The 24309-nt window shown below is 36.7% G+C and overlaps 1 protein-coding gene across 3 annotated transcripts; it reads left to right on the top strand.

The window, feature by feature from the left end:
• The first annotated feature begins 1022 nt into the window (after window positions 1–1022).
• On the top strand, window positions 1023–23762 carry LOC133525030 (probable protein phosphatase 2C T23F11.1). 3 transcript variants are annotated; one of them, XM_061861226.1, is made up of 9 exons: window positions 1023–1225; window positions 3738–3831; window positions 6139–6235; window positions 6767–6864; window positions 8608–8760; window positions 9648–9828; window positions 10085–10176; window positions 10542–10721; window positions 17253–23762. In XM_061861226.1, exons 1-9 carry the CDS (start codon window positions 1194–1196, stop codon window positions 17346–17348), a joined length of 1023 nt encoding a protein of 340 aa, XP_061717210.1. In that variant the 5' UTR covers window positions 1023–1193; the 3' UTR covers window positions 17349–23762. The 3 variants fall into 3 exon arrangements, with proteins under 3 accessions (XP_061717210.1, XP_061717211.1, XP_061717212.1); XM_061861227.1 differs by lacking the exon at window positions 17253–23762 and adding an exon at window positions 11673–14777 and having other exon boundaries at window positions 1024–1225; XM_061861228.1 differs by lacking the exon at window positions 1023–1225 and adding an exon at window positions 1328–1608.
• The last annotated feature ends 547 nt before the right edge of the window (window positions 23763–24309 follow it).

A 24309-nucleotide genomic window follows, 5' to 3' on the forward strand; every position in this document is an offset into this window, starting at 1 on the left:
GGTTCTTATCTAAACGTATTGGGGAACAATAAATCGGCACATCACGAGACATAAAATTGAGGTGGCGATGTGAAAATGACACGGCCGTCACTTTAATCACTTTAATATTTAATACGTCTATGATACAATAGTAGATTTTTAACCAAGGGATGCAAATTAAGGCACTCATTTCAGTCGAGGTAGTTTAGTACGCGCTGGGTACGGCTGCACGCGCCGCCGCTCGCCGCACCGCGCCGCTATTAATTAATGTTTATTATTATTTTTATTTTTGTTTGTTGTTATAGGTGTCACTAACATAGATTTATAAGTTTTGCTGTGCTATGTACTAACACTAATATGGATTGTATTATTCGAATTAAAAATATTGAATTGAATTAGTGCTCGAACGTAGTGTGCTTTCACCTGAGTTAAACAGTCTACTTTTAATTTCGAACATGAGGAAAGTAAAAATAGTTAAATATATGTGTATTAAAAAAACATCACTAAGTATAGTCTGTCAAGCCCTTTCCGTCAGAAGAAAAAAGCAGCAAATTTGAAAAATGTAGGCGCGAAGTGTTATCGTTCCATAGAAAATTTAATTTACTTAGCACTTTTTTTTACTGACTAAGTTGTTTGACAGACCATATAAACTTTTCTAGTGTTTCTTGAGGGTAACTTTTTAACAATTTACGAAGTATTATTCATTATTTACGAAAAGGGGAGTTAAATATCTGTAATATATAAGTTTTAATTGCTTATCGTAAAAAAAACGCACTTGGAAAGTAAAATGCCCTAAAATAAATATATGTATATGCCGTAAAGTGCCCTAAACTAAATTGATTAACAATAATAAACCTTAATGTTTACAATAAACAACAATAGAGTCTGCGTGGAAAGAGCAGAGTCGTGGAATGTATGGGGTCCATTACATTCCCCGACTCTTCTCTTTCCGAACAGACTCTATCATTAAAAAAATGGAAAAAACTCTTTGCTTTACGTTGCATAAAAACAATATTAAATACCTACTGGCTAGTAATCAAATATCAATACTTCAAATCACACGTCATTCAAAATTCTGTGTAAGTTTCATTGCTTATTTTATTTATTTTGATGTGTTTTTTGTAGTGTTTTATTAATATTCCCGAGCCTTGTGATAAACTGTGATATAAAAGCATAAATCACGTTGCATAAATACTAGTGTATTAACTGATGATATGGCCCTTTCCGCGGCGTCTAGAATTATCAGGTTAGTTAAAGATCCGGACCACCAATTCTTTTCTTCCTACATATGTTAATTGTTAAAGAAAAGCCGGTACTGCTTTTCTTAATGACCACACTTATGTTTTGTAATGAATTGATAATATGATAACGCTCACCACGTTTAAATTTAGCGGGGTTTGCTGGTCTATGTCGTGAAGTGTTTAGTGGCGGAAAAACTGAGAGCAAATTGCACGGTCCACGAATCACATAACTTTGGTTTATGTTCTCTATGGTAGCTGTCAACTTGACGTTTCGTATATTTACGCATTTCGATCTCATAAGAGCTACTCGTATAAATAAAGCATTTATTTTGCAAGTAAACATTAAGATATTTTGTAGTTCATCAGACGTTTTAGTGTTTTCTTAACTGTGAGTAAAATATTTCATATGACAATTGTGTAGTTGTAGTTATAGGCGTTAGATAAACACTGTAGGTAGTTGTTATCATGTTTTTTGTTTTAATTTCGATAATACGGCTGATATCCGTTAAAAGGCACTTGTAGATCGCTCAACAAACAATCTGTCTTGCCGTTGTTCGGGTAAGTCTCTGCATAAGATACGTATATGCGAATGACATCAGAACTTAGTCATAGTGTCAAGTACTAGAGTTTGGTTGGTGTTAAATTTCACTGAAAGTAAGGACTAGTTGCCAACCGAAACGCGCGTATAAAACGAATTGAAACGTTTAGTTCAACGTTTCGTGCAATGCTTTTAGTTTAAAAGTAGATTTAGTTAGTATATTGCCTATTTTGTTTATGTAATTTGAATCTGCATTGAATTCTACCTATAGTAAACAAACAGAGGACGTTTTCATTTGATAACCCCTGTGATATAATTGTTTTGTTTTTGTGCAAGAGATTAGTTCGTGTGTATCAGTGAATGCAGTGGCTCTAGAATTGCTTTGTTTTTGTATTTGTACATTGTGTCTCTTGCGATTCATAAACAAAAATATTGAACACATGCATACTGTGAAGTTAGTTAATATTGACCACTGCTGCATAATAAGATTTAAGATTTCTAAGATTTATTTATTTTCATTTTATTTTTACATTACAAATATTTTGTTGATATAGAAATTCTGCTTCCTAAAAAGGTATAACCTGTACTTTAGGGTAAACAGCACTCCTTCCCAGAAATTTAGTTGCGGGAGATGTTTTATTTATACAATTTTAGATAAAAATTTAGAATCATTGATAATGAAAATTTAACATATAAATTTAAATTGGTGTATGTGTGTGTGTGTGTGTGTGGTATATGTGTCTGTGTATGCAGAAAAATTTACAAAGATGTTCAATAGATAGTTAAGTAATTATATTGTGAAGTTATTTAATACTGACCACACCTGCATACTGTGAAGTTATTTAATACTGACCACACCTGCATACTGTTAAGTTATTTAATACTGACTACACCTGCATACTGTGAACTTATTTAATACTGACCACACCTGCATACTGTGAAGTTATTTAATTCTAACCACAACTGTATATTGTGAAGTTATTTAAAGTTGTGTATGTTAAACTGATAACCAGCTTTTTATTGGGTTATTCATGTAATTATGGCAAGAGAGGGTAAAAATAAGTGGGATAGAGAGGTAGCGGAATGGTATCCTAGAGATGGAAGGAGGAGAAAAGGTAAACCAAAAATGAGATGGTTGGATGACATCAAGAAGCATGCGGGAGTTAATTGGATTGGGACAGCACAGAACAGAGAGCTATGGAGAGAGCTGGAGGAGGCCTATGCCAAGAAGGCAGACTAAATAATTAATGAAAAGCAATGGTATTAAATTATATTTATTAAAATCAATATAAATGCCATATGAATTCATGTAAAATTTTATATGTAATGAATTATTATTTTGGTCAATAAAGGCTATTCTTATCTTATCTTATTCATGTAATTTTTTTTTTCTCCATATTGAATATACATTGTAGTGACAGAGTCTGGAGGTAAAGTTGTAAAACAAGTAATTATTTTTACATAGATTCATTCTCTAGGTAAACCATACTGTATTTACAATTCATTGTGAATAATACAATAAAATATCAATTCAATAACTTTTTGTAAATAATAATCCAGCTGTTTAAATAGTTCAGATTACAAATGGCAGATGTGCAATTGTTAGTCATAACTAAAAAAAACTTAATTATTATCAGAGAAAATTGGTCCTAGTATTTTTTAACTATTATAATTATGCTTAGAATATATTTAAAAGTGGAAAAATTACTGCCTTGGGTGAGACTACTGATACTCCAGTGCTCTGCCAACTGAGCCATAGTTCACCAGTTACAATATGCTACCCATACTAAATTAATTTTTAACAAGCAGAAACGTCTGCGAATAATGCTATTAACATCACATGCATTAGCATTATTTGCAGACAATTCTGCTTGTTAAAATTATTTTATTATAATTACTTATAAAAAATGATAAAATGATCTAGTTATCATCAAAAATCAAAGCGGTGTGTAAAAGGGGATATTTCTTGCATTGTCTAGAGTTATGGGTCAGACCCTCTCGGAGCCGGTGACAGAGAAGCAGTCTACAACATGCCAGGATTCCCGCTTCCTCATTGGCTCGTCATGCATGCAGGTAAGCAAAACTATATGATATGCCAGCAAGAGAAATAACTTGCAATGAGCAATGTGCAAGTTATTTCCTAAAGGGTATAGATAGGTTTCTTTTGAAAAAAAAATTGTCTATTACTAGGTGCTTTCTCACCACTATTTGGATGGATGTGTAAGGAACCAGCTGGACATAAATTCAGTGCCATAGCCATCGCACTCTAGGGGGCATTTTGCTGGCAGGACAGTAACTAATGCCTGACTAGTAATGTATGATCATGCGCCATGTTGCAGTTTCATTGGAACTAAATTTTTCATACTAAACTGAACTGTCACCCTATACAAGAGAATAACAGCGCCCTCTTTACAATGATCATAGTATATTTCTGGTCGGGCTTTAACGTTTGCAAATAAATGCATAAATTTTTGAGTTGACAGAAAGTATTGAGGTGACAGTACGGTATTTGTAACCTGGTATTTTATCATAATACATTATTTTAATTTATTATATGTACCTTTCTTCTTCCTCGCATTGTCCCAGCTTTTTGCCACGGCTCATTGAAGCCTGGGGTCCGCTTGGCAACTAATCCCTCGGTTTGGCGTAGGCACTAGTTTTAACGAAAGCGTCTGCCATCTGAAAGTGGTATCTTCCAACCCAGAGGGTAAACTACCTAGTTTGTTACTAAATTCTGTTACTGCAAATAATCTTTATCTACATAAAATATAAGAACGAAAGTTGAATAAACTATATATTAAAATGAATTACACAAAATCAGGAATTACATATGACAATATCATTCAAAATGGCCTCCTCTGGCCTTGACATAGACATAGACCCTCAAACGACGAGGCCAGTCATCAATAGCGGCACGCACGATTGTCATGTCTAATTCCGTCATTGTCTTAACTATGGCCCACTTGGGGGAGTCAAGATTTGGGTGGGGTTAAGCACAGGCTTTCTCCTCAATAACCTGCCATATGGCCTAATCCAGGGGGTTAAGGTCCGGGCTGGAGGACGGCCAGTCTTCGTGGGCAATAAAGTCAATTGTGTTCCTTCGAAACCAGGCTTGAGTTGTTTTTGCTTTATGTGCAGGAGCTGAGTCCTGTTGAAAGACCCATGGCTGGTTTTGAAATAGGGTGTGGCTTAAAGGCTTCACTATTGGTTCGAGAACGGTTTCCTGGTAAACTTTGGCCCCAGTTTTCACACCTTTGTGTGTTTTAGCCCTCAGTATGACACACCCAGCCAGATCATCACATAAGAGGGATGATGGCCTCTTTGCACTCTCGGAACAGCCGCAATCGCCTCTTGACTGTTTTTTGCATACACTCTGTCATTCTGGCGGTTACAACATTCTCCAATGGTAAAAAAAATTTCATCTGTAAATAGTATTTTTCGGTGGCCATTTCGTGCGTACCGCTTCAATAGCACGCGACTTCTCTCTAGCCTCATGGTCTTTTATCGTCCATTAAGCAAATAACCTTTTTGTCTGCGGTAAGCGTGTAGTCCAAGGTCTCCATTGATAACTTTTTTTAGGGAGCTTCTCTTCTCTCCGGAAGCAAAAGTTCTTTTGCTTTTGCTTCCGGACGGGGTTTCATGCAATTTTCGCCTTCACTGCCTTTATTAGAGCTGGGGTTTGAACGGTGCGTGGTCTTTCAGACTTGCGGTCATCGAAGCTCTGAGTACTATTGTATCTATTAATTGTGCGATAAACAAATTGTTTGTTGATTTTTAGGTTTTCAAGCAACTTCAAAATCATGTTTGGCGGGCGCCCACATTTGTGCAATGCAATTACTGCGATACGATTTTCTTTTAGGCCCCAATTCATTATAGATACGACGAGATAAGCGTTATGTGTGGTATATAATTATAGCTCATAAATCCACCACATTGTCATTTTTTCGGTAGCATTTGTTTTAGGTAACGGAAATAAAGAGGTTGCAAATCGAGTAACAGAACTTAGTAACCAACTAGGTAGGCCTTATTGGGATTAGTCCGGTTATTTTCCTTCACCGAAAAGCGACTGGTGAATATCAAATGATATTCCGTACATAAGTCCCGAAAAACTCATCAGTACGAGCCGGGGTTTGAATCCGCGACCCGGATTGCAAGTCGCATGCTCTTCCCGCTAGGCAACCAGCGCTTCCTAGGCCACCAGTGCTTCGCAGACACACAGTGCTTAACAGACTGCCATAGGAGCTTGAACTCACGACCTTTCACGTTTCTTGTCAAAGGGTTAATCCAACATAGATGTATACTTTTAGCGTGTATAACTTGTCTCATGTGCGTAGGACTTTTTTCGTGGTCTCTGTATTAATATATTCTCGTATTATACAGGGCTGGCGCGTGTCTATGGATGACTCGCATACGCACATACTATCGCTGCCGGACGACCCAGGGGCGGCGTTCTTCGCGGTATACGATGGACACGGAGGTTGGTTCTGTGGGATGGTTAAGGGCTCGACTGGAGATCTACCTACCGCTAAGCTATTGAAATGCCATCGCGTTCTCTTGACAGTTCCAAGGACTTTGACAGGCTTGGGCTCGACGCCCGTTTATGCATATGGGATCTCGCATTGGCTCACTGATCTCACCTAATCGGACGCAATATAACCTCTTACACAAATGCTACAGCCAAAACTTGTCACGAGCTTAGTTTCCCCACTTTCTATACCTTTTGGCGTTGACTACCTTTGTTGCAAAAATTATATTTTCATAACCCCTTTTTATGAATGTGCTTACCGTCGTGGGGCGCGCCCTACTAATAGGGAAGGCTGGCGAAAGCTATGGAAAGTTTATGGCGGTCGTTAAATATTATATTAATATTATGTACGATGAGTGAGAGACAGAAGATGGTCTGTCTTTAACTATTTACTGAAACCATATACAGTCAGAAGGCTAAAACCATCCAATTGCTTTCCTCATTGAGAACCTCCCAGTGTAAACTAAGTCGTCTAATTTTCAGGAGCGAACATAGCGGAGTACGCCGGTAAACATCTTCACAAGTTCATCACGGCGCGCCCGGAGTACCATCTGGGGAACATTGAAGAGGCTATGAAACAGGTATTTTTATTCATACCATCTACACTGTTAACCCTTTGAACGTCACGCCTATCGGACGCGCGTCATCGTGAACATTGTCGGAATGTACGAAGTTTGATATAGTTTTACAGGCTAAGTCTAGTGTGGGGATCAATGTACTGCTGCTCTTGTAATGCCAAATTCTTGAAATAAATATATTCTTTAGATTCTTTATAATGTATTGTATATTGCTATTATAAGTTAAGAAGTAAATATACCTAAATGTAACCTGAGTGTTAGCATGTAAGGTTTATCTGTTAGTGCTAATATTATATATATATTAAATAAAAAAAAAATAAAAAAAAAATATTGGGCTGGAGCCGCGCGCGTCAGTTGACGTCTTTGGCGGTCAAAGGGTTAACTGACAATTCCCTTAAGGCCTACCAATGGTCCTTCAAGAGTGTGGCTGTCAATACATAATTAATTTAGGACTAGGTATCCAGTTGACGCCCTTTGCTGCACACTCAATCAGTCTAACGTACGGCATGCTTCATAAGAGCTCGCTCTTGCAAGACTAAACCCGCAAGAAATTAGACTGAAACCGTAAGAAATCAATCGCAGTGCGTTCTAAGCCTTACTCAACTTGATCTATTCCCAAAGTATGCATAATAAGGCTTCTGTGGCGGGTACTAGACGACGATATGTATGTATAATAGATAGACATATAAAATTGGCAAGAGTTATGAATCACTGACTTGTATTTACTATTCTACCCCTAATATTGTGCTTACTTTTGACAAAATTCTTTAAAGCCCTAATGAGTTGATATCTTTCACCTATGAATCATTTCTTGTTTGGTTCCAACCGATTCTCGACTTAGGCTGCGTTTCCGCCAGAGGTGCGAGGATGCGTATCGAGGGATGCGTTTGTTAAGAACCAACAGAATCACTTCATTTACCTTTCCTCGTTCAGCGTGAGCAATTATGTACTTACATATTGTTAGACAGCCTAATGGCAAGGATTCGGCGAATATATTATTATTATAGTTAAACTGAATATTGCATAAACTGTCTTTACAATTTTCTTGCAGAGAAAATAAGGTCGGTATTTATTTGCTTGTAATGTTTTGTTGAAATTTCATCTCAGATTTCAAACATATATGGAAACTCCTTAGCTCCTTAGTGTTATTTTCGTTAATGATGTGAACTATTACAAGGCCTTGCGTGTTCTGATCATTTGTGAACCTTATGTTCTTTCAATAAGGTCTATGAATGGTTATTTAATTATTACTGGGTACAAGGAGTTCGCGTGTGAACTCGACCTCGCAACGTTTAGCGTTGCATGTGATAATATCCTTGCTACAATGTGAGGGTTAGGGTCGCTAAATGTTATAACGAAGGTTCACAGAAGTCCCGTTAGATTTCGTTCACAAAAACCACAAAAAAAAAACTATTTTCAACGATTGTATAGACTTTAAAGTCTAAACACGGTTTGTTTTGTCTTAGAATAGACCAACCTTGTATCTATTTGTAACATCTTGTTTTTCGCAATAAACAATAATTGAATTCTTATTAGATATAGAAATATACGCTTAAGACTGAGACTATCTTTTGCAGTTATTTCATTATATATTTCAGTGTATCAAAAATTCTAATATTTTATACCCTTAATTTAATGGCTTGCTGTTTTCAGCATCTGGCATATAATTATAAATTTCGTTCGTAAGTATGACTACTAGTGTGAGATGCTAAAACAGCGTAAGCAATCTAGTACTTGATTTTCTAGGGTTTCCTTGACATGGACCAAGCTATGTTAGAAGAAGACATGCTTCAAGAGAAAGTAGCCGGCAGCACCGCTGTGGTGGTGTTGATCAAGGACAACACCCTGTACTGCGCCAACGTGGGCGACTCTAGGGCTATAGCGAGCGTCGGTGGCGCGGTGAATAGTTTATTAGGTTTCACCATTGAACAGGCTATGTGAGAAGACATGCTTCAAGAGAAGGTCGGCAGTGTCGCTGTCGTGGTAGGTACTGTCCAAAGAGAACACTGTACTGCGCCAACGTGGCCGACTCTATTGCTATAGCGAGCGGAGGCGGCGCGGTGACTAGTTTACTAGGTTTAATCATGGAACCGGCTATGTGAGAAGACATGCTTCAATAGAAGGTCGGCAGTGTCGGTTCTCGAGAACGTTCCCCGTTATGTATAAGGAATGTTCTCGCGCGAGAACATTCTCCATACAAAATGGGGAACGTTCTCGAGAACGGCACAACTATAGCTGTGGTGGTACTTATCAAAGAGAACACTGTACTGACAACGTGGGTGACTCTAGGCCTATTGCGAGCGTCCGAGGCGCAGTGGTTTGGTCATTGTTTTTGCTTTCGTGGTTATCTTCGTTATTATTATTTACAAAAGTTTTCATTTTGTTTGACTTAAACAAGTGTGCCCTCTACGAGTCCACCAAGGAGCCTCCATAAAAACACCTCATCAAATTCTTTGCATCATCAGGTATTCGATTCATTTTCTTGCTAGGATATGTAGTCTCTTTTATTTTATTTTCTTAATTCTTGAAAAGTTGCGTGATGTCATTATGATATTAAATAAACTGATAGGTTTATTTCGTGTACTTGCGTAGCCATTTGTTCTTGACCACTTAGTTTGTCTCACAAAAGATTGTGTGAGCGATTGGCCGAATATTTTGGTCGTGTTTTGACGCCTTAGAATAGGACGCTGTAAACTCTGGACGCTGCCAGCGTTGCAACCCTTAGGGCATTTTTTCGTGGCATTCGGGTTAGTCCCCAAAATTAACAATATAATCATCACTTTCAGGTGGAAATGCTCTCTTACGACCACAAGCCGAACAACGAAGAGGAGCTTCGTCGTATAACCGCGGGCGGGGGTTGGGTCCAGCTCAACCGAGTTAACGGCAACCTGGCTCTGTCCCGCGCGCTGGGCGACTACGTGTTCAAGCGGAACTATAGACTGTCTCCGAGGGATCAGATCGTCACTGGTAACGCGGTCTTGACATTGCTCTCTTTCTCACATTCTTGGTATCTCGCTCCGGTGTGCAAGTGGGAGATTGCTATGCACGAGATTAGAGCTGTTTCGCTTACAAACCAGAACGGCGTGCGGATTCGTTTAATTTTGACTTCCGAATTCTGGGCTTTTTATCCGAATTTAATTTTAACTTCCGAATTCCGGGTTTCAAATTTCGCAGTTTGCTAATATGATTATTCATTAATTATAACCTTATTGTATTTTTCTAGCGTATCCGGATGTACAAGTTAGGCAACTGAACGACGACTGGGAGTTCATCGTGATCGCTTGCGACGGCATTTGGGAGGTGTTGTCCAATGAGGTAAAGAGTCACAATACTCATAATTATCAACACTCGAGGGAACTATTGTGGAGGAAGAGATTCAGCAACCGCTTCCTCCACAATAGGAAAGGGAAATTTTTGTCAAAATCATAACTTATCAGATTTATTGTTTTATGAAGTAAATGGAGCCGGAAGGAGGTCAAAAACATTTCAGGACCTCCTCAAATTCCAAATTTGGGCATAACGAAATTGTGAGTCGCCACCTCTGAACAGCTTTACCTACTCGAGGCCCACGGTCTCGATAAAGCGTCAGCATAATAATCAAAACTCGGTCCTAAATTTAAAACATCAATGTCGTTTTTCAGCTTGCAAATTTACATCCCAGTCATATTGTAATGTTTCAGGAAGTGGTATCATTCTGCCGCGTCCGTCTACTGAGCGGCTGGGAGCCAGCCGCCGTGTGCGAGGCGCTCATGCAGCGCTGCCTCGCGCCCAACTGCGCCACGGGCGGCCTCGGCTGCGACAACATGACCGTGCTGCTCGTCTGCATCAAGCCGTTCCCCAGCGCGCACCCACACATACCGGTCAGTACAGACTGTTCTCGGCCTTACTGCACGGAGATCTACTAGATCTACAGCATGTGCGAGATCACGCAGCGGTGCCTCGCGCCCGACTGCTATGGAAATACCAGTCAGTACCTGAGACACTGTTAACTGAACCGTACTACACGGAGATAAGGTCTACTACGGCGTGTGCGAGATTATGCAGCGCTGCCTCGCGCCGGCCGCTTTCATACTGGTCAGTGCCCGAGACACTGTTAACTGAACCTTACTGCACCGAAATAAGGTCTACTACAGCGTGTGCGGAATATGCACCGCTGCCTCACGCCGGCTGCTTCCATAACGGTCAGTACCCGAGACAGTTAACTGAACCTTGTTGCACGGAGATAAGGTCTACTTCCGCCCAACCGCTTCCATACCGGTTAGTACTTTACATTTGGCATTGTGAAAAATGTAGTGCGAGAGTGAGCTATTATAAATGAGAAGAGAAAGAATGAGAGAGAGAGAGAGAGAGAGAGAGATAGATAAAAACACAGACAACGTCTGACATTGTCGTTCTTTCATTTGGATAAACTTTTTGTGGAATTCGTTTCCGGATGCTTCAATTTTGTTTGTGCTCTTGTGTTGCATGTTGTATGTGTGTTTGCCTGTTCATGTATATGCATGCTACAGTGAATGTATAAATTAACACTGACATTTTTTAATACACACTCTAGTAACTGAAAAACTACCGCTTAATGATTGGTCTATTTCATTTCATAAATGTTTTTAACACAATTTTTTTTATTAAAAATTACTTACTGAGATCTTTTTTGTATAATACAAAAACACTTTAAGATGCATGAATACCTATTAAAGGTAGATTCTTAACTACATATTTTGGTTTTACAAATACACGCTCATATATTCGGTGTACGAACCCTTATTATCTAACATTTAAAGTTGAATGTCGCACCTCACACCTGCATGTTTCAGTCGTTCAAGCGGCTGGACGCGTCGCGCGCCAGCAAGCAATGGCTGCTGCCGTCGAGGCGCTTCTCTTAACTCCGCCAGCGTGTGGATCGGTCAAACTTACACAAATTGCACTCTAAAGGCTCAAACACACTTGTAGTTACAAACCGCTAGGGTGCGCTGTGGGGCGGGTCGCAACTTTTTTTTTTGTATCCAACCGCGCTCGTACGCATTTAACTGCTATAATACGAATTCTCTCAAATGATTTTTTCCCTCAAACACTGAGCTGTTAAATAAAATGCATTGTTTCTTTTGTGCACCGCGGTGGCTACCGAATACCGAATTAGTGAGAAGGATTAAACCAATTTAAGCGTGTACATATGGCTCAAATTTATGTAACAGCTTTTTGTTGTCTCAGAATATTCTTACCCATCGTCCTACATTACCCAAACGTGTTATCTTCGAATGCTGCTACCTGAATTTAAACCATATAAGTAAAATGCTGAAATTGCCTCTTAGAGCGTGATCCTTTTCACCAATGAGAAATTAGGAAGCCATCGCGGCGCAGAAAAGAAACAATGCCTTTTGTTTAACAGCTTAGGAAACCCTTTTCGAAAAAATCATTTCAGATAGTTCGTACTGTCGTGTACCTATATAAGTACCTATGGAATGCAAGCCCACTGCCGCTGTAGCAACCGCGAGTTCTTTCTTGGCTATTTTTTTTTCGTTTATTTTGTAATTTTGAACTTAACCTTTACGTACACTTCTCATAGCCACAATAAAATCATCGAGCAATATTCTCAAAAAACTGTACTAATGTCACGTTTTTCAGTATTGTCTTAAAACTTCAGGTGCTGAATATTTGTCTAAGTTTGACCGGTCTAAAATGAATATAGCCGTGACACCGGAAAGGTTGACAGCTAGTAAAAAAAGTAAAATGTTTCTAAAAAATCATAAAAAAATGTACAGAGTAATTGTAAAAAATGTACACGAATAGAAACTTTAGAGTACAAAAGAAAATACTTAATCTTCGTACTGTTTTTAATAAATTTTAAACCTGTATTAATCATGTACCGAATCATTACAAAAGTATCTATTTATAGCCAGAAAGCCTTTTCGGTTAACACGGTTAAATCTTCCAGTGTATTACGAACTGTGATCGATATCGAATAAATAAGTAAAAAGTTTATGTAACAGCGCTAAGTTACATGTTACTCCGCCCCGCTTTCAGAAACTTACGTACAGTGGAAATCGAAAATATCTTTACATTACCGAATATTTTCCTGGGAAAAAGACACGTTGTCACGTGACAAAAAGTCATTAATATGAATCTTCGAAAACTCAAAGGAATTGAAATGTACACTAAAACATTTTTTCTTGAATAAGTTTCCACAGTGCGTCTCTTCTTTGCTATTGTTTGTATCGCTCCGTCCGCCAACATTAGGTACAAACTGCTGCAAACATATCTACCCTACTATGGGTAAAAGAGTTATGTCTAGGTTTTTCCGAATGTGCTGGTAGCACAGATACTTTTGCAGCTGCATGTACCTAGTTAGTCACAGAGCTTATGGGTATTTGTTATTTGAAATTGATGTACGTACGTATTCAGGAACGTATAAGCCATAATATATTTTAGAATGTATAATTTAAATGACAGTTAAATATCGCCAAAGTTAGTCGTAATTGCTCAATGATTTTAATCTTATTTTTTAATAAAATTGGTTTATGATATCCATTATATATTTAGTTTATGGTAGCTGCGTAAATAACTGACTAATGTGAAGTAACTTGAAAAGTTCTCACTGGGTTGCATTTCGGCAGAAGTCATTAAATTATTGATTTATTTGTTATGTTTCCTCGTAAGTCCCAATGTCAATTGCAATGTACACTCCGTTTTAATATTATCGGAACCTTTCATAAATCAAATAAAGTAGCATTTATTTCTCAAACAAACGAAATATATTCTAATTTTCACAACAACGTTAAAATTAAAAATTTGAATTAGAGGTGGATTGTCAAAGAAACCTTTGTAGCCACAGTAAATGTACTGCCATCTTTCGACACATTATTAAAACTTTTAGAACGCCATTTGACTTTGACCCTTATTCTTTAACTAATATGTGTTAAATATCAAAAAGTGGCGCCATCTTACCGGGCATATGCCAAAGGTTATTGCGCCATCGTTCTAAATGATGCCGCCATAACTTTGGCCTATGTTCTATTAGATGGCGCCACTTTTTAATTTTCACCTATTTTAACACATATCAGTGAAAGAATAAGGATCAAAGCCAAATGGCGTTCTAAAAGTTTTAATCATGTGTCGAAAGATGGTAGTAACTGTGGCTACAAAGTTTTCATTGACAATCCACCTTTATTTCAAATTCTCTTTGGCCTTACGAGGATAAAAGTGAGACTGATGTGTGCCATGATTTCAGTTGAGGAGGTTTTGTACATCAGTTATTGACAGTGAATGTTCCTACAATTTTGCCTAAAAATCATGCAAATAACAACAGTTTTCTAGTTCTTTTTTAGCTTTGTGTATAAAAGTGTAGTATTTTAAATATCAATTTATATTTGGTGTAGATGTGTAACAATTATGGAAAAAGGTTCATTTTACAATAAAGTCTGGTTTAATGTGCTATTGCAATCGAGGTACTGGTTCCAATGCTATTAACTATGTCAATATCTTTAATTATTTGGTGTATTGTGACAGTAATCAAATCGTGACTACGTGTTATTTATGATAATTTGCCTATGATTTTGCGTTTGATAGTGTGCCTCGTCAGTTTCAGTTATACCTAATTGCATGAATGAGTTTACTAGAAGATGTAACACAAGAAAACGATGCAATACAATATATACCCCACGTTAGGAATCTCTGAAAATAAGAGTTTACTGTGTGCTTTTATGATATCGTTAATTGGTACTTTTTTTCGAACAATACAGGCAAGGATGTAAATCTTATTTGATATAACACGTCAGGCGTGATTACTGTCTCAATCTCATTCGTTGTCTTTCGTGATATTACTTTTTGAACTTTTTAACTAATCGTGAGCGGTTTTTGTTTGATACTAATAAATATTTAAGTGTTATTGTCTCATTAAAATCCACCGTGGCGCACACCGCATGAATACAGGGTGATTCAGGAGACGTGAGCAGGATCAAGCTTGAGCATTCAGTAAGTTATAAGCAACTGTTTCGTACCAGTATTTGTGAGATTAACGTTCTTTTATTTTTTACTGTTCAAAAAAAATTGTTTTAATTTATTTACGCCATGTATGGTCACCCTTTGTTTTATCCATAACAAGTGACAAATTGAATGTCTGGTTACTTTTGAATAATCGTATCTCACTCAAGTGTGACATTTTGTTTTCTTCATAATCAAACTGCTGTCATAACGGTTAAAGAGGTTTTATCTTTCTTAATTAAGTGTTGGAGGGTGTCCATGATTGTAGATTATCAAATTTGTCCTTCCCAAAAAGTTAAATAACAGAAATAAAGCGAGATTGTTTTACTTAAATATGATGATGAACGGTTCATTAACATTTACTGATTGTGTAGGCTTAGTCCTGCTCACGTCTCATGAATCACCCTGTATATCCAGTATTCATTACATTGGCTTACTCTTATGCAGTCTAAAGACGACGACATTTTTGTATATCGTGCTAAACGCCACAAAGGGTTTTTAAGATTTTAGCGTTTAAAAATTAACTAACTTGTCGGTATAATCAAAGAGAATTTGAAATAGAGGTGGATTGTCAAAGGAAACTTTGTAGCCACAGTAAATTTACTGTCATCTTTTGACACGTGATAAAAACTAGAACGCCATTTGACTTTGATTCTTATTCTTTCACTGATATGTGTTAAATTTGTTAAATATCAAAAAGTGGCGCCATCTAATAGATCAAAGGCCAAAGGTGCCATACCTTTGGGTTATGCCCGGTAAGATGGCGCCACTTTTTAAAACATAGAAAAAATAAGGATAAAAGATAAATGACGTTCTAAAAGTATTGATCATGTGTATGCTCTAAACATGGAAGTAAATTTACTGTGGTTACAATTTTTTTTTGACATTCTACATTTATTTCAAATTCTCTGTGGTATTATCTTGATACCTACAGTATCTACATAGTATGACTTTCTGATTGGTACGCATCCCCACCAATCAGGTTGCGTTAGATTCTTTACCACCAAGTCTGGAAAGTACTGTTTGATATCTTAAAATCAATGTCGCTTTTTACTGCATGTGTCCGTTAATATATAAGTGGCATGTACTTAAACGCATGGATTTGTTTGTGAACGCTTATTCAATTTGTGAATGAAATGTTTGGATTTACTTTTATATTGATAACATTTACGATTTGTCGATGTCGCACTAAACACAATTTGCTTTGGTTTTGTACTCACTTTGTTTTCTCAATAAAAAATTATAAAAAGTTTTTTAATGTTATTTATTATTTCAACCCGACTACCAGCTATTTAATCTTATTTTATGCCGATACCTAGTCTAATTTATAATAGGTAATATACGATCACTCATAGGTATATACTTGGGTCGATGTTATTTTCGATGTCTTGTTTTGGACCACTCTGTCACGCTGGTATAAAATATAAAAAAAAGACATTGCATATGTTTTTAGCTGTAGATTACATTTACAATGAGACAAATTAGAGTCTAAATTTCATTTCATACAAAAACCTACACCTTTTTTAGAGACGAAAAACAAGACAACGAGAATAGTTTTGACCCATTTACAATTAGTTCTGAATTTCTCCCTAGTTTTTAATTTAATTAGTATTAAGTCTAGTTTTTTCCATTATTTCAAGTCCCTATTCGTAAAACTTATTTGCTAAAGAATTAAAAAAAAGTTTCATATGTTTTTGTATCGTACATGGTTTGGTGGTAGGGCTGCCATCCGTCCGGGTTTTCCCGGATTTGTCCTAGTTTGGAAGTGACACTTTCCATGTAAGGAAGCACATTAAAACTACATGTAAAATTAAAGGTCTTGTTTTTTAAAAATATTATTTTCGGACTCGTCCGGGGAAAAAATGCGATTTACGCCAAATATCCGGGTTTTTTTGAATCTTTGTCCGGGTTTGGCGAAATTCGAGATGGCAGCCCTATTTGGTGCGTATATGTTATTTGGATTTAATGTTTGTTTTATTTATATATACATATGCTTGTCCCCCACTGTGCATGCTTTAACTTCTTTAAGGGTGAGTACAACAACCTATATTTAAATGAAATTTTATATGTTTAATCAAGTGACTTGAAAAGTGTTTTATTAGTTGGGTGGGTATCTAGACCCAACCAGCACCAGGGTAAAATGTATGACAATCAAAAACATTGATCATTGGCACCATTTTTTGTGGGAAAGTCATTAGAGTACACTAAGCCAACTTTGCACGGGCTTGAACAGAACAAAGTGTGGAAGTATCTGTAAACGTCATATTTTTATAGAAATTTGACATTAATGATGAAATTGCCACACTTTAGTCGTTCCAAATGCTATGCAGTTAGCTTGATCCGACTCTACGGGTTGTCGCCTTTAGTTTATCCTAAATTAATAATTATCTCAAAGTTAAACCCCCTTTTCTTTCTAGGAGTCCCTACCAGCACCTGAGCAGCTAAGTAGTAAGTTTATGACTAAAATGGAAGATTTACTTTACGTCGAAGACGACGAAGAAGATTTAAAATGAAGAGTCAACAGTCTTAGTGTAAATGTGTACATAAATAGTGTAGTTGAAGCTTTACATACGTTTGGTAGGTTTTTGAACACCGAAACACAAAATTTAGGTATTTTGTTAAATTTAACCGGAACAGTAGTAAAATCCGGTTTTACGTAGCTGTATTGTTTGTCAATATAGTAAAGAAGTCTAAGTAATGATTTCATCTTGGAAAACATTCTAGGACTTATGTAGTCAGAATGTGTACGTCTGTACAAAAAAAATAAATAAATAAAAAGTTACAAAGTAGAACTCTTGCATTTAGAGTTAACGTCTTCAGAGAAAAGTTGAAAGTTTGTACACAGCACGAGAAACATTTTTAAGGTTTAAAGTATGGAAGGTAGAGGCATGGAATACAATCTCCATAGGCAGAACTGTTGCAAAAGCGTCCAGCTGTAAGCTATAAATAATAGTTCCAAATCCCTCCAGAGTAGCGCTAGAGTAGTTAAGAACCTAGGCGTGACTGACGGAGTGAAGTGCGCTGTCTATGACTATATTTTTTTCTCAAGTATTCTAAGTATTGTAGAGCCACCTATTTATGGTTTTTTATCGGACACTTTTTGGTATATGCAGATTTTATTCCTTAACTCTACTTTCCAAAGGTTTAAGTGATATGCGGGCGATTTTATACGCAAATATGAATTATCTCTACAGTTTTGCACTTATAATTTTATGGTTCATTTACATGCATAAAATGTGCACTTATGCCTGAGATACTCTGCTTTTCAATCCGATTGCGAGGAAAATATACAGAATTATCAAATATTTAAGGTGCAGTAGGTTCAGAAAACGGAGTTTTAAAAAGTCGTAGCCCTTTTTTGGATTACAACACGGCTGCCATAAATTTAATTAAGGGTCTTAATCGATTCGTATCCTGAGTTTTGACTTTCGTTCCTATCAAAAAAAATACGAACATATTTATTCTACCAAATTATACGAAAGAGAATTAGAAATAGAAGTGTATTGTCCAAGAAAACTTTGTAGCCACGTAAATTTACTGCCATCTTTCGTCACATTATTAAAAATTTTAGAACGCCATTTGTCTTTGATCCTTATTCTTTCACTGATATGTGTTAAATTTGTTAAATATCAAAAATGGCGCCATCTTACCGGGCATAACCTAAGGGGTATGGCGCCATCGCTCGAAACGATGCAGCCATAACTTTGTCTTTGACCTTAGATCTCTTAGATGGCGCCACTGTTTGATATTTAACAAATTTAAGATTTATCAGTAAAATAATAAGGATCAAAGTCAAATGGCGTTCTAAAAGTTTTAATCATGTCTCGAAAGATGGCAGTAATTTTACTGTGGCTACAAAGTTTTCTTTGACAATCCACATCTATTTCAAATTCTCTTGCTTGGGCAAGTGTGCCAGTAGCAATACATTCTTCTGTCTGCTACCGTCTTCTTCTTCTTTGCCGTTATGCTCTATGTAGTGTCGTGGGCAACTGCTTACATCAGGCACAGATGTTGCTTGCCGTACGATTTCTCGCCATTTTCCGCAGTTGGAGGTCATTCTGGCAAATGCGTTCAGGGGTGCTTCCATGGCAGGTTCGATCTGGTCAGTCCATCGTATAGGTGGTTTTTTACGCGGTCTTGTTGCGGTCTACCCTGCACCACTAGACGCTCTATGGAGTCATTGTTTCGCCTCGAGACGAGACCGAAAATACTGAGTATGCGGGTCTTTACGAAAGTCGAAAGGCGCTGCCTGATACGGAGCTCTTTAATGATGAAAACATTGGAGACATAAGTCCGAAAGTCGGTCCAGGATATCCCCAGCATTGTCCTCCAGCACCACAGCTCTAGGGCGTCCATCTTCTCTTCAGACTTTCGGATAGTCCACGTCTCCACAGCATGTAAGAATATGGGAAAACGAGGCCCCGCATAAGCCGAACCTTGTGGTGTTTGTGACGTTTCGGTTCTTCCGAATTCTTTTCAAATTATCCATTGCGGTTCACTTCATCTTTACAGTCGCCTGTATTTGATATTAAAGCTCCAAGATAGATGTAGAATTGTACCACGTCTCAGTTCGCCGGGCGAGTTCTTGTCGCCATGTTTAGTTATGATCTTTGTATTTTTGCGATTAATCTAAATTATGCTTAGGCTTATGCATTCCATCCTGTGAAGTAAGTAATATCGTCTGTTACAGTAGTTATGTAAATATTTAACAAGTTGTGTTTAGTAGTGTTGTTACGCGATTTGATTAAAGTGAATTGTAATGCATATTCGTGTAAGTATATATGTGTAGAAATATGTCAATTAATCTATAATAATATATTACCGTTCCCTTGACTCTCAATATCAAGCAATTTCACAACAAACGCATTTGTATATAGGTCCTACAATATAATACTTACATCTGGAATTGCACTCACTTGTAATAGCAATACTGTATGTTAAAATTTCACACATTATCGTCTTTGCCAGAAGTTACCTTTGATTGTTTCATATAAAAAAAAACAAATCAGTTGAAGTTGTAACGTCAGCATGAAAATTAGCGTATCAGACTGTGCGTCAAAAGTGTAGATACTTCTCTAATACGAGTAGTTTAGTAAAAAGAGATGTCTCAACATATAGATCAATTAAACTGTTTCAGATATATACTTTTGAAAGCGATTTGTCGAGATATATCTCAGAAACATTGACTTATTACTTCGTAAAGACGGACCTTACGGACACTAAGAATGGTGCCAGTTCAGCGGTGTTATTTTGGTTATCACTCACGAATTCGAGCCAATCGTGCAGTGTAACGCAATTAGTTGCGACCAATCGCGCGCGTAATACTAACTCATCAACCAATCGCATTGTAACATTCCATCCAGGCACACCAAACGAGAATGTTAGGTCGGGATTATATGAACGGGCCTATTTTTACTTTTGAAATCATTGCTCAGAAAAGTATTCAAGGCAGATACTTTTGATTCGTTGTTTCATACGCTATTATTGATGTTGGCAGTACAGCGACTGTTGTCCGCGACTTAGTGTAAGGCCTGAGTGGACGCTCGAAGCGGAGCGTTCGGCGTGGCGTGCAGCGCGGCGTCGGGCTCGCAAGTAATTTGAGCAGCGTGCACTAAGGCCGCTCCTATACGTTTGCATTTGTTCAACATGCACGCCGCACGCCCCGCCCCGCTGCACGCCCAACTCGAGCGTCCACTCAGGCCTTACACTGAGTCATCACTTGTAGACAGAATAAGTGCCCGCACTTTTCCCTTAACTTACTGGGCAAAGTGAGCACGAAGCACGCGGAATGGCCTCCTATAAAAATGTCATCTGCTGGATTAACCTTTCATATGTGTGATCAAAATTTATTATCTTTGTTACTATTATTATTGTTGTTTTGTTATATTCGTGTAGATTTTATTAATAATTTTATAAAATAGATATGATTTGATTTGATTTTTTTAGGGTTTATAAGTTTTTTTCGGTCCAATACTGTCAATAAGGTCCAAAATATTTGCCAAAATAGACCATACACTAAAGTCACCAACTAAAAGGAATTGTAAAATCGACCAATAATAAAACCAGCGGATATAAAACACAAAATGGCACGTGACATCCACTAAGATTAAATGGAAGAAACTAATTAATAAATTAAAATCAAGTAATCAAAGTGGATTATGTATAAGAAATTACGTATATCCAAAGAGTTATTATGAATTACTTTTTGGTATAGAAATAACCGTTTTTTATTTAAATTATTCATGGAACTATATACTAGAAATTATCAGGCCAAATAAAAAAAGAAGGACCCATATAGACTTTAAGAGTCCGCAGCAAGTTCGGTCGAATTTGGACTTTCGTTCTCATTTTGTTGTAATGAAACTACACATACATTGACATGAGGTATATTTATGCTTGTAATTAGTTTTATAGCTCCAGCTTATAAAACAAACGGAATAGAGCACAAACAAGTTTAGTATGAAAATTAATTCGATGTTTTTTAAACTATGGTATGTGAAGCTACATAAACCAATCACAGCCATAGACAGGTATACCTTCTCTTATTGTATGTAAAAAGTTATAGAGCAGTCTAGCTAGTCGTTTTGAAATGAGAGCGTAACGACGTTTCTGTGGAGAGCTTGCTGCGGACTCAAGACAGATGGTTACAAGGTTTGGTCAGCCAAAGTTATTAAAAATTATAGTGTTTAAAAAAACTTATAATCATATTACGTAGTTTTACCCAGCTCCTTATGGAATCAATAACTTAAAACATCGATGACATGATTTTTAACTTGAGAGTAGTTTTGTCACTTTCTCAGTAAAGGAATTGAATATATATTTACAATTTTAGCAAAGCGTTTGAGTAGCATTTAACTAATTGTAATAGCATTTTTGAAATATACCATTTGGTGAGGAATAAACATAGACTTCATTTGCACGTGACTGAATTGTTTCATACATTTATACATACGAACATAGTTTATTGTGCTCGAGGCAAGACAAACAGTATGAGGATTCGATTTAAGTGTTTGTCTTGGCCCGGAGATAATCTTACCCCAACTTACCTTATTAGTAACATCAGAGATTAGAGAATGCCCTATACACCGTGTTTTTTTTTTATTTCCGTTTATTTAAAGGGTATGCACCCTGAGCTTAAATTAAGTAACTTTCTCAAAGACACCGGTATTCTAATTAACTATATTTCGGAGATAATCAATAATTGCGGTACACCTGTCTTAGGTCCTGTTTACATATTTTTTAGTGTTTAGTATGAGTTAATGCATTTGCTACTAAACGTAAGTAGGTACTTATCTCGGATAATCAATGTTCGAAATGACATTGATTTGTCACAGATTTCAATTGTTTGGTTGAGTTAAATGTAATGCCCGTGTTACAACAACGCTATATGCAACATTTAATTACTTTTTATAAAAAAGAAATTAATTAAAAAACAACATTTTTTTTTTAATTAACTATGTCATTTAGTTTCCTTAAACATGTTTACCGATACCTGGAAGTTAACGGAATTCAATAAAAAAAACACGGTGTATACAAAATTATGAATCATGGAATTGGAAATGTATCGAACATTGTGCGAAAAATTGGATCACGACAAATAATAGTAACATATACTTAGGCATGTAAGTTTTGAATTTTACTCATTCGTTTGTTTTTTAGTATAGCAAGGTCCAATTGTTGATTGCAAAGTTATTTAGTCATATTTTTAAGTGCACTAGTCATATAAGTACCTATATAAAGAGTAGCCTGGTGTGTACAGTTCTTTACATTAAGATATAGAGTCCATATAGTTCGTGTCATCCACGATGACGCGCAGATTTGTCAAATCTATCCTTTAATAACATGGCAATAAGAGTCAAGGCACGCGTCTTCGTGAATGACACAATCTATATAAGCCAACCTTGCGTCGACTTGAACAGGACAAAGTGAGTGAGTGTCATTACAAACTAATATTTTCATAGTCATTTGTAATTAATGATGACACCGTCTCACTTTGTCATTGCAAATACCCTGCAGAGTTAGCCTGGTCCGACACTACGTTTCAAATATTGTAATAGGCATCTTTTTTGGCGCCATGTTTGATCAAAATGATTCGTCTTCAGTAGATTTGATTATATGAAAATTTTAAATTTGAAGTTTGTTTATATTAAGTAATTTTGAGGGTGTTTCCAGATATTGTAGAACTCCCCACTTCGAAAATCTAGTCGTAATATTTGTAAAGATGCCACGAATAGTAGTTACAGCCGAATACCGAATAGTCGGCCACACTCTCAGCCGAAGCGCCGAATACTCGGCGGACGAATCGGTAAAACACGTGTACATTTTGAAACATATTTATTATGAAAACTAGTCGGTAACCGCATACAAAGGACAATGTTTGCTAAGATTTAAGTTTTGGTGCTCATACGCATACCCCGGACAGACAGCATTATTATTAACTCATTATTATTTATTTAATTTGCAGCCATATTTCTGCTAGATTTTCAACTTTCATTTGCCTATGCACTATTATCAAACCTAAGTCGCCCCCGTCTGTCCGGGGTATGCTCATGAGTCAAGCAAATCTAGCCCATGACAAAAATAAAATCATTTGCCAGCAAGTGCTTGAATATCCTCTTAATTTATAACAAAATTTTAATTTATAACTTTGAAGCACTTCTCGAAAACACATTTTAATTATTATTTAAATATAATTGTTTTCGTGACACTTTAATTGTGCATTATCTTCATAAATTGATGTAATAGAGGTATTCGGTATTCGGCCGAATAGAACGCAATATTCGGCCAAATACCGAATAGTCGGCAAAGTGGCCGATTAGTCCGAATACCGAATAGTTGACGAATATTCGTGGCATCTCTAGTAATTTGTTGCAAATTTTGAAATGCGCCTTCATGATATGGAATACAAGTTTTACATTTTTAACAAAGCGTTTTAATATTTCATCCTATGTATAATATTGACCCACCCCTCAGACAGAATTAATTTAAAAAAGTTTGTACAAAAAATAGGGGTTTTCCGAATACTTCTAAATGAAAAAATAAATGAAATATATTTTATTAAATGAAATATTTTCGAGAATGGGTTACATGTTTAGCTAAAATTGCTACTTTTGTAGTCTCACCAAACTCTACCTTTTCAGGCGTAGGTACATACATTTCAGGACGACTCACACAATCACATTATACAGAATTAAAAAAAAACGATAATATATAATATCGATTTAAAATTCTATAACTAACATACCTAAATAAATTAAATTACTTACTTACTGCTGTGGCGCAGCGACCCGAAGTGGATCTTGGCCTCCGACACCAAAGACCGCCATTCCATGCGCCATTAAAGTTAAATTAACATGTCATAGTTTACATTATGAAATTATTCATCATGAAAAGTGTCATTTAGATATTCGTTTATACTATAATAACATTTTTGTATAAGCCATTGTTAAACTAAGCTCTTAAATTTATTAAAAT

The sequence above is a fragment of the Cydia pomonella genome, chromosome 14, assembly GCF_033807575.1.
Source record: "Cydia pomonella isolate Wapato2018A chromosome 14, ilCydPomo1, whole genome shotgun sequence".
Classification (NCBI taxonomy): Eukaryota; Metazoa; Arthropoda; class Insecta; order Lepidoptera; family Tortricidae; genus Cydia; species Cydia pomonella.

Excerpts from the sequence above, each read along its gene's own strand:
- LOC133525030 (XM_061861226.1), top strand. The coding sequence starts at position 1,194 with ATGGCCCTTTCCGCGGCGTCTAGAATTATCAG. Across the intron at positions 8,761-9,647 it reads TAGCGAGCGTCGGTGGCGCG|GTGGAAATGCTCTCTTACGA; the intron begins GTGAATAGTTTA and ends CATCACTTTCAG. Across the intron at positions 10,177-10,541 it reads GGGAGGTGTTGTCCAATGAG|GAAGTGGTATCATTCTGCCG; the intron begins GTAAAGAGTCAC and ends GTAATGTTTCAG.